Source organism: Trichosurus vulpecula, chromosome 3 (assembly GCF_011100635.1).
Source record: "Trichosurus vulpecula isolate mTriVul1 chromosome 3, mTriVul1.pri, whole genome shotgun sequence".
Taxonomy (NCBI): domain Eukaryota; kingdom Metazoa; phylum Chordata; class Mammalia; order Diprotodontia; family Phalangeridae; genus Trichosurus; species Trichosurus vulpecula.
The window spans coordinates 205,924,250-205,940,821 of record NC_050575.1 but is presented as its reverse complement, the minus strand read 5'-3'; the positions used below and the strand labels follow the sequence as shown (position 1 = coordinate 205,940,821).

At 43.0% G+C, this 16,572-nt stretch overlaps 1 protein-coding gene across 1 annotated transcript in view; it reads right to left on the bottom strand.

Annotated features, from left to right (window-relative positions):
- The window catches only part of FAM178B (family with sequence similarity 178 member B), a 125,821-nt gene that overhangs the window by 36,581 nt on the left and 72,668 nt on the right, over window positions 1-16,572 (bottom strand). The window contains exons 10-13 of the mRNA XM_036752206.1: window positions 13,270-13,354; window positions 12,775-12,951; window positions 12,223-12,320; window positions 1,784-1,871 (exon numbers count right to left, since the gene is read on the bottom strand). Of these exons, the coding sequence (XP_036608101.1) occupies window positions 1,784-1,871; window positions 12,223-12,320; window positions 12,775-12,951; window positions 13,270-13,354 (448 nt within the window). The remainder of the gene's footprint in view (window positions 1-1,783; window positions 1,872-12,222; window positions 12,321-12,774; window positions 12,952-13,269; window positions 13,355-16,572) is intronic.

Here is a 16,572-nt window from a genome sequence, read left to right as displayed (position 1 = left end):
AATGTCTTATGTTACACTTGCATTCAAAAAATTAACTGCCCAAATACAAAATAGGAGAGGCATGACTAGAAGCTGTTCAGCTAAAAAATAAGATCTGGTGGTTTTGGTGGACTACAAGCTCCACAATGAGTCAACAGTGGGCTGCGGCATCCAAAAAAAGATAATGCAAACTTAAATTGCATTAGGAAAGGCAGAGTGTCCAGGACTTAGGAGGTGATAGTTCTGGTGCAATCTGCCAGCTTAGCTTCTTGGAAGGCTCAGCCCAAGCATCCTGCCTGCATAAGGCATTTTCTTATCAGCTCCCACAAATCTCACTAACCCCAAATTATATTGTATTTACTTTGAATATATTTTGTATCTTTGTATATTTTGTATAATCCATAGCATATATACATATTATTTCTCCTCAGAACAAGATAAGCTCCTGTAAAGAAAGAATAACATGAGTGTGGGGCCGATCATTAAATTTTCAGTCTGAGCATTTACACCTCAGAAATCAGCAAATGCTGCAAATCAAGTGCTTGATTTATTGTTTAGTTGATTGACTAGACTTAAGAAAGTAAGGGATAAAATTGCAATGATGCAGATTAAACTTAAAAGTATGCTGTACATACATTTTTTCCCCTGGCGAGCTTGTTGTTAAAAATTTACCAGCACATCCCTGCTTACAGCCCTCCCCTCTACCCCAAAGCATTTACCTGGCACATAGTGGGTGTTCAGTAGCATCTGTCTGACGATGATTCAGAGAGGCCTGTATTTTCTGCCTAGGGAATATTTCTATTTGGGATCCTGTCATTAAACTCAACTTATACAAAACAAAATTGATCACAGAACATTAGGATTGATGGAGACCTTCGAGATCTAACTCCCTTAGCTAACTGATGAAGAAACAACAGTGTAGAATTTAAATGACTTGCTCAAGGTCATATACCTAGTGAAAGGTTGGGTCTTCCTAGGACATGTGTCTTCTGATAGCCCATCATTCTTCCTGTTATACCATGCTGTCTCTCTTCAATTTCACACCAGCTCCTTCCTATTTCCATTCATGGTATGGCTCATTCTCCTAAATCTGGGGTGGCCACATGTGGCCTTGAGGCCACAGGTTCCCCACCCCTGTTCTAAGTTCTAAGGTTAGAAACTTTAAAGCTATTTTTGATTTGTCATTCTTCAAAGTTTCTCATTCTCCTGGTTTCTTCCTTTGGTTTCTTCTTCTTCAACCCCTCTATCCATTTGTTGCTAAGGCCTACATTTCTTCCTTTGAAATATCTCTTGGAACTCCTTCCTTTCCATTTCCATTGCCTCCCACTAGGCCAGGTCCTCATCATCCCACAAAGAGATTCCATAACAACAGTCCCCTATCTAGTTTCCCAAACTCATGCTTTTTCTCTACTACTAACCATCTTATATATCATTGCCTAGTGAGTCTTCTTAAAATCAGGGATTCATCATGTCTCCCTTTGGATAGAGAATCCTTGGCTGACTATTATGTTAAGTTCAAACTCTTCTGCTTGACTTTCTTTTTAAATAGATTTCAGGACTTATTGAAGAAAGCAATATAGTTGCTTTCTTTCTAGTTTTCTTTAAAAAAATTTTTTTTAATTTTGAGTTCCAAATTTTCCCCTTTCTTCCAGCCCTTCCCTTCCTCATCCGTTGAAAAAGCATTCTGACCACTTTCTTCTGTTCTCTACATTTAAACTGTTATACCTGGCACAGATTATTAGACACGAGGAGGGCATATTGATATAGCATCAAATTTCCACATTGTTTCAATCCTAAAACTTACCTGGGCTCCCTCCTTCCAGAGAGGAAGAACTTCTGTCTGTCCCAGTAGCCGGGCAATGATCACAAGGCTGAGTTGGCCTCGAAGCTGCCTGTGGGAAAAGAAAAGGAGAAAGCCTTAGCTATATTTAGGGGCCAGAGGGAGGCAAGGATATCTGGGGAGAAAAAGAAAGGGCAATATATGAGAGATAAGGCTTAGTCATCAATTTCAATGCCTAAGGATTTTCTGCAGTCAGCAATACACATAAACCAAGATGCACATTTAACATTCTTCTATTCATCCTTTCATCTATATCTCCCCTCTAGGGCTGCTCCAAACTATTGCCAATCCCATAGCTGAGTTTGATCTTTGACCCTATTCCTCTCATTTTCCTTCCCAGTTACAATGCAGCACCCCTAGCAGAACACTAATTCTGTGGTCACAGAGTCCTAGTGCCCCATAACAGAATTCTGATTTGCCAGAGTAGAGAAGGGAGGGCAGAAAAAGGCAACATCTCCCTTCTTTCTGCCTCCAGCTGCTCCATAATTACAATTCTTTAAGCATCTCTACACACTTGTTGCTTTCTCATGAGGTACCAGATGGTAAGATCTGGCACTCACTGCAGAAATGGTACATCCATCATTCTCTCATGACATGACCACTGCCAGTGAGGTATCTCAGAGCCAGAAGTTCAAGGACCAAACTGGAATGGTTTAGACTAGTACCCAGTTTCTCCTTTGGAGATCTGTTGACCCTGGGTATCATTCGTTTAATTCACATCAAGGGATTCCACCACATCCAGTGCAGTAAGGTATAAGGCGAAAGCATTACTGAATGCTAGTGAAGATACTGTACAAAAGCAAGAGAAAAGGAAGCCTGTTACTTCTGCCTCAGTCTCACTTGTGGGCCCTTACTGCTCACCATCATGGGTATTATAGGCTCTACAACTTCTCCTGCAGGCCCTGCTGCAATTGAGAGGGCCTCAGGTAATGTAAGGACCAGATGGAATATTCTTCCTATTACGGTAAAAGCCTAGGCCCAGCGTCCAGGAAGCCAGGGTAGCCATAGCCGTAATGATAGTAACATACCGAACCTCTGTGGAGCCTTTCCAGACCAAGTCCTACAGATTTTCAGTCTTTAACTCTTTCTCACCATGTACTAAAAGGGCAACTGAGGCAGAGAAGATGAAAGTTGCCTGCCCAAAGCTACTTAGTCAGTTTGGACCAAACCTAAGCTCAGGATCCAAACTAAGCTTCTAGGCCCAAAGTGAAAAACAGGAGCAGCTCATCCAATCCAATGCTGCTGTTTGATGGGTGCCCGGCATCAATCCCACTTGGGGCTCCCTTTCCTAATTCTCTTCTATATAATCCCTTAGTCTTCATGCTCTCTAAAGTTCTGTGATGTCTGTTTGTGTTTTTAGAATGGGCTGTGGTAGGGATCTTTACATCTGTACAGCTGGGAGGGAACAGTACAAACAAACAGAACAATCCTGGGAGAGGGGATAAACAGCAGCAAAAGGGGATGAGTTAATGACATCAGTTCCAGCTCATTTCTGGCTGGGAAGAGTCAGAAAGTGGGTTGTTTAACAACGTAGGGCTTTAAAAAAATGCTTAGACTAGATGACTGTTTTGACACTGTCCTAATTTAGTATCCTCACCTTTTCTTTTTTACAAGCATGTTTTATTGTTACCCTTTATATTTACACAGTGCCTACAGGACCCTCCAAAGTCCTCTGAGAGCTAGGGAAGAGTCACTGTGTCCATCTTACTGATTTTAAGACACCCAGAAATTCCGAAAACCCAGTAGCCTGTGCACCACTGCCAAACAATATGCTATGTGTACAATCTGGAAAATGCTCCCCAGTCTCATCTATAGAAGCCCAAGTTACAAATTTCTTCTTCACTCCAAAGGCCAACCCTACTAGACCTCACATTTCTGTCCCATGCCAATGAAGAGCCTCAGCTGTTCTCCGGGGTGCACAGAACAGCTGGACTGAGAACTGTGGTGGGAGGTAAATTCAGTCCCTGGGCACTGCTTCTCCACAGCCAAACCCAGAGCCAGAAGAGTGCTGGCATCTGGGAGCCATTAATCTGAAACCCCAGGCCTGCACTGAGTTAATTAACCCAAATGTGGGTAGGGAGGGGTGGGGGCAGGGAAGGGTGGGAGAAGGGAGGGATAAACAGGGAACGATAGGGAGAAAGAGCAGGCCAGCAAAGAAGGGCTGGGGCTGGGGTGGGGGGAGGGGGGGGCTGGGTAGGAAGTCATTCCAAAATAAAGCAGAGAGAGAAGAGGCAAACCCAGGGCGGGTCAGGACAGGGCTGTCTTCCAGAAATGGAGAAAAGGGATTGGGAGAAGGGGAAAAAAAAGGGATGAAAAGAAACCCACATCTGAGCGAATATAACTTCCCCCCTGCATTGTATTCTACTGCCCACCGTCTTTCATGCTATTGACTCCTAATGCCTTTTAAACAGTCTCCTTCATTCTCATGTTCCCGCTGGGACAAAGAAAGGGGGGCAGGGATAATTTTCCTATTTAACAGATGGGGTAAACTACAACACAGAGAAAAAAGGCTTCTTCAAAGAAAAACACAAAATGTGTCAGTTGGCAAAATGGGAGGACAGATCTATGTAGGTATTCCAACTTCCAATCCAATCCTTTGCTTGCTGGTGTCTTGTCTCTCCAATTAGGAAGACAGACCGCAGCAGATAACCAGGATAACTGCGTGCCGGGGACGACTTTGGAAGTGACTGTTGGAAGACAGCAGGGAGCAAGAAATTCTGCCCAGGGCTTTTGCTGGTCAAACAGCTGTGGGTTCTCTCCCTCAAAAGCTTCCCTGAAGGCTCCACCCAGCCTCCTCCAGCAGTGGTGGGGGCTGGGTCTCAGAGGAACTCAGGATTGAGCAGTCTGGAGGCAAGAGAATTCAGAAGCAATTCAAACAACTTTCATATAAGGCAACAGGATGCAGCAGACCTCTAAACGCATGCACCAGATCCAGCCCAGCCTCTGCCTTCCCCCCTGTCACTGAGAGGCCAGAGCTATACAGGGCTCTTTTCCTCTACATCCATCTCCATCTCCAAATTCATTTAGCACTTTCTTGCTATGATGGGGAAACTGAGGCAGGAGAGAAGTGGCTTTCTCAAATCCGGAATAGGAAGTAAGAATGGGGAGTAAAGCCCCCCACTGTTTCCAACCGTCCTGCGCCCCCACTGCTGGCAGTCAGAGAAGCTTTTTATTCAGCTCCTGTTCCCTTTCCACACGTTTGGTTCCTGGCCAGAGGAGAAGGCAGCCAAAATCCCCAGCTGGGGCAGACCACCTCCAAGTCCTTCATGTACAAGCTCTTGACTTGAGAGCCCTGTGAGGGACACTACCCAGTGAAACTGACCAGAGCCCACTACATTGAAGACTGACAACCTGGAGCCCCATGGGAGGGTGGGGGATGAGAGGAGAAGCTAACTTCAGACAAAGCGACAGCTATTGTCCATATCCTTGCTTTAGCTGTAGGAGGCCCGGTAACATTGGATGGGTCACTGGGATTTCAAGAGTCTTGGAAGATATGCATATCTCAGTAGAGATCCTTAGCCAAATCTTTAGCCTTTTACAGTTAAATACAAATAGAGTAAAACTTTACTTCCTTGATGAAATCCTCCTTTGCTCATTAACTGATTCCCCACCCCACCCCAACCCTGGCTTTCACCTATGGCCAAGACCTTTCGTAGGTCTGGCTCCAACATAATTCAGGAGTGTGATCCTACATCATACATACATCATGTATACATATATAGCAACCAACCAACCAACAAGCATTTATTAATTGCCCATTATGTGCTAGGCACTGTGCTAGCTGCTGGAGATACAATTCCTTTAGGGAAGACTATGTGTACCAATGGAGGTAGTAAGGTAGTTCAGTGGATAGAGCACTGGGGCTGGAGTCAGGAAGACCAGTGTTCAAATACAGCCACAGACACCTACTAGCTTTGTGACCCTGAGTCACTTAACCCTGTGTGCCTCAGTTTCCTCATCTGTAAAATGAGAGAAGGAAATGGCAAACCACTCCAGTATCATTCCAAGAAAATTCCAAATAGGGTCACGAAGAGTCAGGCATGACTGAACAATAACAACAACATTAGTTTGTTGCTTATAATCTGGAGGGGCAGGTGACGCTGATAAACACAAAAATTCTAAACAAAAAGAAAGCAAAGATGAAAGTGTAGATGTTTATGTTACTGGCTTAGTGAATTATACAGATTTTATTGGCAGTAGCCTTCTAAACGGTCTAGCTGCCTCAGATTTCTCCACACTCTTTCCAATACATCCTCCACACAATTGCCAAAGCGATATTCATAAAGCACAAATCCAACTGTGTTACTCCTTTGTTAATACGCTTTTAATCTTTTTTGTGTATGTTATAGACCTCTTTGGTAGCAGTCTGGGGAAGCCTATGGACTCTGTATATTGTTGCCTACATTCATAATTGAAAAAAGTACTAAACTTTCATTTAGAAGGTAGGGAAAATAAAGATGTAATTTTTTTTCCCATTCAAGCTCATGGACCCTCTGAAATCTATTTATGGACCCCTTGGAGTTACGAATCCCTCTTCTAATAGGTCCATTTTGCTTCTAAAATAAAATATTTCCATGGCATTTTAGTTTTTACAACCGAGCTCCAGTTTCATCTCCTGCCCCATTATACCTCAGTCCTCATCACGAACCCTGCAGTCTACCCGAACTGGCTTTCTTGCTGTTCTTCACACAAGACATTCCATCTCATGGCTTTGCTTTTCAATGAGCCATCCTCCATGCCCAAAGTATAAGTTTGCCTCATCTCTGCTTTTTTGAACCCCTAGTTTCTTTTAAGACTGTCAGTCAAATGATATCTAGTATGTGCCAAGCACAGTGCTAAGTGCTGGGGATACAAAGAAAGGCCAAAAAATAAAATAGTATGTGCTCTCAAGGAATTCACAGTTTAATGGGGGAGAGAACATGCAAACAACTTTGTACAAACAAGATATACGCAAGATAAATTGAGGATAATATCAGAGGGAAGGGATGAAGTGTAGGGAGGACTGGGAAAGGCTTCTTGCAGGAGATGAGCCTTTAGCTGAGCCTTGTAGGAAGCCAGGACAGGCAAGAAGCAAAGAGAAGGAGGGAGAGCATTCCCAATATGGGGTATAGCCAGTGAGAATACCCAGAGTTAGGAGACTCAGTGTCTTTGGTACGTGACCACTGATTGGATGTGGTAGGGGGTAGTTAGGGTGAGGAGTTGAGGGTCACTGTAGGATGGTGGCACTTTTACAGTAATAGGGAAGTCAGGAAGAAGGGAGGGTTGGAAATATAATTTCAGTTTTAGATATGTTAAGTTTAAGAGAGTTTTCCAGTACTCAAGCTTGGAGGATGAGGACACTTTCATTAATGAGCCAATGGCTACAGTAGACAGAAAGTTGACTGGAAATTCTTGCTTTGTCCTTGAGCACCTAAGCAGAATAAGATGGTTATAGACCAGTATACACTAACAACAAAGCAGTCTTGTTCATGAGGTCACTGTGGGCTCCAAACCCATTGAGACTGCCACAAGCTAAGCCGGAAACAGACAATAAAATGGGGCTGTCCCACTTCCAGCAACACAATCAGTCAACAAGCACATGTTATGAACCCCACTGTGTGCCAGTGACTGTGCTAGGCAGTAAGGATACAAGGACAAAAGAAAACTTAGTCTCTTTCTTCCCTCCGGGAGTGTTTTACAATCTAGCCTGGGGAAAATGAGAGAGAGACAGAGACAGAGACAGACAGAGAGATAGAGACACAGAGACAGACAGAGACACAGACTCACACACACACACACACACACACACACACACAGAAAGTGGAATAGAGACAGAAAGTGAGAGAACTATATACACATATATACACATACACATAAACCACATATATACACACATAAACCATATATAAACCACACATATTCATATACAAACCATATATACATATAAATCATGGAGTGTTTTACAATCAAGCCTGGGGAAAATGAGAGAGACAGAGACAGAGACATAGAGACAGAGACAGAGACAGACACATACACACACACAAAGTGGAACAGAGACAGAAAGTAAGAGAACTATACATATATACACATAAACCACATATATACACATATATAAACCATATATAAATCACACATATGCATATATAAACCATATATACATATAAATCACATATAAACACATAAACCACATATATTCAGGTATCTGTGTATATACATGTACATATATATACAGATAGATGCATGTGTTTACATACACACACACACACAATTCAAGGTGATTTGGGGGGAGGATACTAATAGTTAGAGGGATCAGGAAAGCCTGATAAAGAAGGTAGTGCTTGAGCTGAGCTTTTAAGGAAACCAAGGATTCTGATAGGTAAACAGAAGTGAGGAGGGTGTGCCTTCCAGGGTGGGGGACAGCCGGTTCAGAGGCAGAGAGACAAGACAAAGAGTGCTATCTACAAGGCTAGAAAGGTAGGTTGGAACCAGATTGTGAAATGTTTTAAATATTAGGGGAGTTTATATTTGGTCCTGGAGGCAAATGGGAGCCACTAGAGTTTACTGAGAAGGGGAGCGATATGATAAGATAGGCACTTTAGTAAAAATCAATTTGGCAGCTATGTGAAGGAGGGTTGGGAGAGGGGAGGCACCTGATGCAGAGAAACCATTTAGGAGGCCGTTGGGGAGAAGGGAAGGAAATAAGCATTTACACAGTGTCTACTATGTGCCAGGAACGATACTAAGTGCTTTACAAATATTATTTCATTTGATTTTTCCCAACAACAATAGGAGGTAGGTGCTTTTATTATCCCCATTTTACAGTCTAGGAAACAGAAACAAACAAAGGTTAGATGACTTTGCCAGGATCACACAGCTGCATATGAACTCAAGTCATCCTGACTCCAAGCCTAGCACTCTATCCCCTGCATCACCTAGAGAGGGGACGAGGGCATAAGCTAAGGCGGTGGCTGTGTGAGTGGTGAGAATGAGACATAGGTGAGAGATGTTGTGGAGGACATGGTGAAGACCCAAGGAGATGCTAACTAAAAGAAGAGCAGCTCACTGATTCTCTGTCTCTCTCTCTCTCTTTCTTGGTCTCACACTCCCCTGCCCTCCCCACCTGCCAGCCCCCACCACTTTGTCTCTGTCTCTCTCTCTCTTTCCTTCTGCTACTAGAATAGTTCTCATCATCTTTACAGATCTAAAATGTGTTATTCTTTCTGCCTGTTTCTGAGAGGAAAGGTCACATAGCCCCATAGCACATAGCTAGAGGTCATATAGTCCAATGACAGTGGAACTAGACATAGATCCCTGGAGGGTTCAAGATGCTCGCAAACAGTGTATATGGTCGAAGCTGGCTGGAAACCCATATCTAAAAGTCCCTTAAAAAAGGCAAAGCAACACTCTTTTATGGTATAAGCATGTATTGCATTTTAGGATGACACTGAGGGGAAAATATAGTCCTCCTAACCTCCAGAAGCTTTAAGCTGGGGAGACAACATACAGGCATAGATGAAACAGTAACAATGAAAGGCAGTATAGAATTCAGTGCCAAAAGAATGTTACAGAAAATAGTTCAAAGATGGGGGAGGTCAATTTAAGGTTTGGAGCAGTCAGAAAAGTCTTAGCAAGGTAGAACCAGAGCCCTAAAAAATAGGCTGTCAACAAGCATTTATTAAGCAACCCCTATGTACCAGGCACTGTGTTAAGTGCTGGATAAACACAGAGAGGCAAAAACAGCCCCTGCCCTCAAGGAGCTCATTGTCTAATGGGGGAGAAAACCTGCAAACAACTTTGTACAAACAAGATACATACAAGATCAACTGGAGGTAGGATGTAGATAGGCAGATGTTATTCAGTCATGTCCAACTCTTCATGACCCCATTTGGGGTTTTCTTGGCAAAGACACTGGAGTGGTTTGCCATTTCCTTCTCCAGCTCATTTTACAGATGAGGAAACTGGGGCAAATGAGGTTAAGTGACTTGCCCAGGGTCACACAGTTAGTAAGTGTCTGAGGCTAGATTTGAACTCAGGTCTTCCGGAGTCTAGGCCCAGTGTTCTACACACTGTGCCACCTAGCTGCCCTAGATAGGTGGATAGAAAAGGAAAAGACATTGCAAATGAAGGAAATGCATATGCAAAGTCTCAAAATCCATAATGATAGCATGGCATGTTTGGGTGATGGTGAGAAGTCTGGTTAGGCTAAAATACAGGGAATAAGAGGAAATGAGGTTGAATAGATAGACTGGAACCTTGAATGTCAGGTTTATCTCTGCTAGCAAAGAGGGACTTCTTAGAGGCTTTTGTGCAGAAGGGGAGCAACATAAATGATAATGAACACTTACATAGGACTTTAAAGTTCATCAACTACTTTATATACATTTTGTCATTTGAGCCTCACAACAATTCTATAAAATGGGTATTAAAAGTATCATCTCTATTTTATAGGCAAGCAAACTAATGCTCAAAGATGTTAAATAACTTGCCCATTCCTATAACCGATACATATCAGAGGGGACATTTGAACCCAATTCTTCTCAACCCCAAGACCAGCACTGTATCTCCTGTGTTATACATATCTCTACTAAGACAGAGATGAACAGAGGCAGCAGGTAGTAAACATTGTCTCTGGGGTATCCAGAATTTACCATGTCCAGTGGTATTCATCATTTTCTTCCCTAAAGCCACTTCTCCTCCCAATTTCTCTATTTCTGTTGATGGCACCACCATCCTTTTGGTTACTCAGGTTCAAAGCATCTGAAGCGCCCTTGACTCTTCCCTTTTTTTCATAGAAACGGTTTTTCTAAATCCTATCAATTCTACTTCCAAAATGTCTCTCATGTCCCCACCAAAGTTCAGCCCCTTAGCATCTTTTATCTGGACACCAAAATAGCCTCTTGAATGGTCTCTCTCTCTCCCCTATCCCCATCTTCCACACAGATAACAAAATAATTTTCCTAAGCCATAGGTCTGAGCCTGTCACTCCCCTGCTAATGACTGCATACTGCCTTGAAAATATAAGACTAATTCCTCAGCCTGATATTAAAGGTCCTCTACAATCTGCTTCTAACCTATCTTTCCAGCTTAATTTCTTATTACTTCCTTTTTACACATTTCTCCGTTCCAGCCAAATTAGACTGCTAGATATTCCCAGAACTCAACATTACATCTCTTGCTTTGATTCGTCTGTTCATGCTAGTCCCTCATATCTAGAATGTAGCGTGATAAAGTAGAAAAATGATTGGATGTAGAATCGGAGGGTTCCAGATTTGAATTATGATGTAGCTCTTAGTTTCTATATAATCCATAAAAAAAAAAAGTCAACCACACTGGACCTCAATTTCCTCAACTGTAAAATAAAAGGTTTGGACTGAGTGACTTCTCAGGTCCCTGCTGAGGTCAAGCTCTAAAATCTCTGATCTCTGAATGTACTCTCTCTTCAATTTCACATATCTGATTGCTTATCTTTTTTAAAGATTCAACTCAGGGGCTGCTTCCTCTGTAGAACCTTCCTGGTTGCAACCTTTTCTCCCCTTCCCCCCCATTTTGTTAATCTCTCTCTGTTCAAATTTCCTTGTTTTAATTTATCTGAATACATGTTGTATTACACACCAACTATGTATTAGTACTTAATATAATCATTGAACTGAATTAAACTATTTCAGCTACTACATGTATATTGGTGCCACACCCTTTGCAGTAGTACAAATGTGGACCCTGCTAGCAGCCAGGTGCTGAGCAGGCAGCTCAAAAGTCTGGACTTGCCTGATACTGTCTTTGCTTCAACAGGAAATCTGGTTCCTTTCACTCCTTGGGGACAGAGCTTCTAGGAGCCCAGCTCCTTCAAATGTAAAGTAGGTATTTTCCTTTGCAGGGAACACAGGAAAGATGTTTCTTCCCCTTGCTTTTGACCTAAATTTGTAGGACTGGGATAGGCTTCCTTCACCTTAGGAACAACATTGTCTAGCAGTTCAGGGTGACTGCATCTGGTGACTTGTTCTATTCATTCTTGGCACCTCTTGATGACAAGTTAATTGCACTAATAGACCTAAGCTGAGCGATTTAGGTTTACTTATGGGCTCATCAGCTCATCCTCTTTTGAGTAACTTCTTCTTTGTTTCTAGAATATATTCCCTTAATTTCTTGGGGACTTGGGGAATAAAGGGTAATTTCTTTCATGAGGATTTCTCCCACCTTTGAGGGAAGTAGCAAGAAAGACATAGGCCAAGAAGTACCCTAGATTTAATCTTGTCCACACACACTACACTTCACTAGATGTACTCAAACACACAGCATTGCTGACACAACCAATGATACACATACACCAGCACACTCTTGAGACCTTGGCCCCAATCTTAGAGCTTCACATAGACCCTGAAGAGATGAAATGTCTCACTGTGGAAATGGAGATGGAAAAAATGTACCTGCCACGGGTAGTAACGTCCAGGACAAGCTGCACTGCAGCCAGCAGGTTGTGATGGTGATCAGATACCCAGCTCAACATGCAGCACAGCTCTGGGAGCTGCCAAAAAAGGAAATGGTTATCATTAGGGCTGCTGTGTAACACAGAAGTGACGCTGCTCTCTCTACATTACAAGAGCCCCAACCAAGTAACAAGCCAGGTTCTTTGGAAAGAACCATACAAACTCCAAGAACATAGCACTTGGGGGCAGGCTCATGAAGGCATTAGGATTACAGAGGTGGAAAATGAGATAAAAGCTTTGGAAAGAGACCCTGATTTCTTTTCAAAACCCTGAGGTCACTCACCTAACAAGGCAGCAGGAGATACCCTCCTTGGTCATTCATAAGTCCTATTAACCCCTCATGTAATAACACTCCCAAGAAAAGATTCAAGAAATTCTAGAATAAGAAAAGTACTAGCAGAGTACAGAGGGCTTTGAGGATCAGGGGCAAAAATGAAAGATACGAGTAGGATCTCCAAGACAGGGCAGTGGGAGAGGCCTGTTATTACCTACCTTCTCTGACCAGTCTTTAACATCCTCAAGTAACATGAGCAGAAGCTGCTGGAGGTCAGCACTGGGTAGTAGCCGTAACTGTCTATCCAGACTGGCTCGGCATATCAGGTACATCAGCCTAAGCAGTTCCCCATCTGTGTAAGCACCCGGTCGGGACATGACACACAACGTCAGGAACTAGAGAGAGAGAAATCACATGGGAAGGGGGTATCAGGAATGCCCAAGGGAAAGAACAGTGCCAGTCTTAGGAGATATGGTGAGAAAGTTTTGGCTACGGATTCCCTTTAGCAACATTGGATATGATTCAGGAGAAAGGAGGATTGAGAGAAGCCTGAGCCCCAAGTCACTTCATGGGGCAAGGCACTAGCTCAACGATTTGGGGGGGAAAAAGAAGAAAAGAAAAAAATTAGTTGTTACATTCAGCATTCATAGGACCAGGCTGGGGTAGGTAGAACTGTATGAAAGGAATGGAAAAATGGGTCTACCCAGACTAACCTTACAGATGTAGCTAAGACTAGCTTCCAGCTCAGTCTTTGGTGCTGAATCCTTTGCTCTCATACCATCATCAGTCTCCCAGACCCTAAAATGAGGGAAGAACCACAAATATGGATAACAGAAATATGCAATGAGGAGAAAGCAACAGGAACCTGAGAAATAGAGAGGGGGAAAAGTCTTGTCCAAAACTATAGAACGAGGGCAGGGAGTAAAGCACCAGCCCTGGAGTCAAGAGGACCTGAGTTCAAATGCGACCTCAGACACTTGACACACTAGTTGTTCGACCTTGGGCGAGTCACTTAAGTCCAATTGCCCTGCCTTCTCCCCTCCAAAAAAAACAAACTATAGAATGAATTCAGAGACACGTGAAAATCTAAAACCCAGCTGCCCTGCCATATAAAAGCCTTTTTTTAAAATTAGAAAATGCTGCCTCTAGCTTTTGTTTTCTACCTGGAATCCCACCTATTAATAACACAACTAACCATCCTTATGTCACCTTCCAATGATAGAAAAAAACAATCCCCCCCCATTTTGTGACCATCTGAATACCTTGAATACATTATTGTCTTTTCCTGTTAGTATCCGAAGATGACAGATTTGGAGCTGAAAGGGAATTTTAGGTACCACCTCCTCATTTTACAGCAGGGGAAAATGAATGGGTAACCAACTTGTTCAAACACATAAACAGTAAATACCAGAGCTGGGGTTTGGACCCAGATGCTAAGACCGAAAATCCAAGGATCTCTCCATTCCACCCCACCACCTCCCACCTGGTAAAGAAAAGGGCAGAGGGCATTCTATCTGTAGGTAATAAATCCGGATAAGAGCGTGTATGAGAATGATAATGGCTCAGGTGTGCTGACCACAGTGCAGGAGAGAAGTACAACTAAAGTCCTCTTTCATGTTTATTTCAAGGGACTTGTTTGGTTTTGGTCTTTAGAGTCAGACAAGTTGAGTTTATAAACTGGCTTTGATACTAGCAGTTGATCTTGAGCAAGTTGCTGAATGTCTCTATGCCTCAGTCTTCACATTTGTCAAATGGGAATAATATACTACCTGCCTCACCAACTTGTTGTAAGTAAAGCACTTTGAAAACTCTAATATGTTAAATATCACAGTTCCTGAGAGGTGACCTGGCATAAGGGATAAAGGGCTGGCCTGGGAGTTAGTAAGACCTGGGTTCAAATCCTGCCTCTGACTGCCACCAATTGGCTATGTGACCACAAGGACGTCACCTGATATCTCAGAGCCCCAGAAAGCTCTCTGAGACTCTATAACAGAGGAGTTGCTGACCTGCATCAGCGGAGGGGACTCCATCCCAAGAGTTCTCCACACCGATAAAATCACAAATCGAGGTGATCATAATTCTCAGAGGAGCCTTTCAGGACCCATGGGAGTTGGCACTAGTGGCCTAATGGGGAGGGCCTGGGGGTGGGCTTGGCCTCCCTTTCCTGGTTTTAGCATTTATTAGGAACAGAAGAGGGGCAAGGGTGGGACCTCAGAAAGAGAACTCTAGTGTCTGCTGGATCTAGGTGTTACATCTTAGCAAAGTCGGGCTTATGCCCACATGCAAGTATGGTATTGTAGGCATGTGCCTGTGTGGATCTCAGCACATGAATGGGAATGCTTTGATATTTCTTGATGCATTTCTGAATTTGAACTCGTGTCATTATGCACATTTGCTGTAAATGTGACCTTTCCACAGTATTATCACAGAGGAATGAGGAATGTTGATAATGTGGGCTGATGAATATGCCTTTTCTGTGTTTTTGTGGGGGTAGCATGAAGATGGTAGGCTACAAATATGACTAAATCTTTATGTAAGGAGGGCATTAAATGACAACACTTTTCTTCAGGAAAAGAAATGCTGACCTTGATGAGAGTGAAGAGGAATGGCCGGCCCTCCCCAGCACTTTAGCCAAAGGCTGTAAAATGAAACATTCATTAGGGTTCAATATGCTGGTTTTCTTTGGGAGCAGCATGCAGAGGGTTATAGTCTAACTGACGACAATGGGCTTCTCTATTCCCTGCACTTCTGAGGAATCACTTGACTGAAACTTTGGCGTCTGTGGCTGCTATTCTGAGAATAAGAATCATCTGCTCCCACGGGGCTCCTCCATAGTTCCCAGTGAGAAAGCATGGAGAGCAGGGATTTCACAGTTGAACAACCCTCATTCCCCACCTGCACTCAGTTGGCTATTAGTAAGCCGACATTTCCATTGTTCTCCTTCATGAACAAGGTAATTTCATCTATCCTATTTCACTTCATACCTGGCTGGAAGCTTTCAACATAGTGGGAGAGAAAGGAATGTGTTTTGGTGATCAAAACCCAGAACTAGGCATTTGCCCTGAACAAATCACATCCTTGTTCTGTGCCTCACTTTCTACATGTGTTCTTCCCACCTGAGAGAGGATGAGTTTCTCCATATAAAATTAACTGAGTTTTTCAATGTTGTTCTTGTTCAGTCTTGTCTCTTTCTCTTTTTTTTTTGGAGGGCGGAAGGCAGGGCAATTGGGGTTAAGTGACTTGCCCAAAGTCACACAGCTAGTGTGTCAAGTGTGTGAGGCCAGATTTGAATTCAAATCCTCTTGACTCCAGAACTGGTGCTCTACTCACTGTGCCACCTAGCTGCCCCTTGTCTAACTCTTTATGTTCTTTATGAGGTTTTCTTGGCAAAGATACTGGAGTGGTTTGCCATTACCTTCTCCAGGTCATGTTATAGAGGGGGAAATTGAGGCAAACAGGGTTAAGTGATTTGCCCAGGGTCACATAGCTAGGAAGCATCTGAGGCCAGATTTTCACTCAGGAAGATGAGCCTTCCTGATTCCAAGCCCAGTACTCTATCCACTAGCCATCTAGCTGGCCACAAGGGAAGTTAGTAGATAAAAGATGCTTAGTTCTAACCCTCAATATAGATTACTTTAGTTCTGTTTTTAATTCAACAAACATTTAAGTGGCTGGTGTGCAAAGCAATGTACTAAACACTGAGGAAAGATAGCAAGTTTAGATATGGTTTGGTCATTGTTTTTCTGGGGCTTACAAGGTAAGCAGACAGATAAGATATAATCACAAATAATTATAACTACAATATAACACGAGAAGTACATTAGGAAATACATTAAAAAGAGGTAGGGAAGGAACTATCATTTCTGACAAGCTTCACTTAGGAGGAAGCATTTCAGTTGAGCTTTATAGGATTCAACAGGTAAGAAGAGACAGAGTGGAAATTATAGGCATGGGGAACTGCATAAGCAAAGGCATGGAGGTAGGAAATTACAAGGGACAGAGAACAGGCTAGTTTG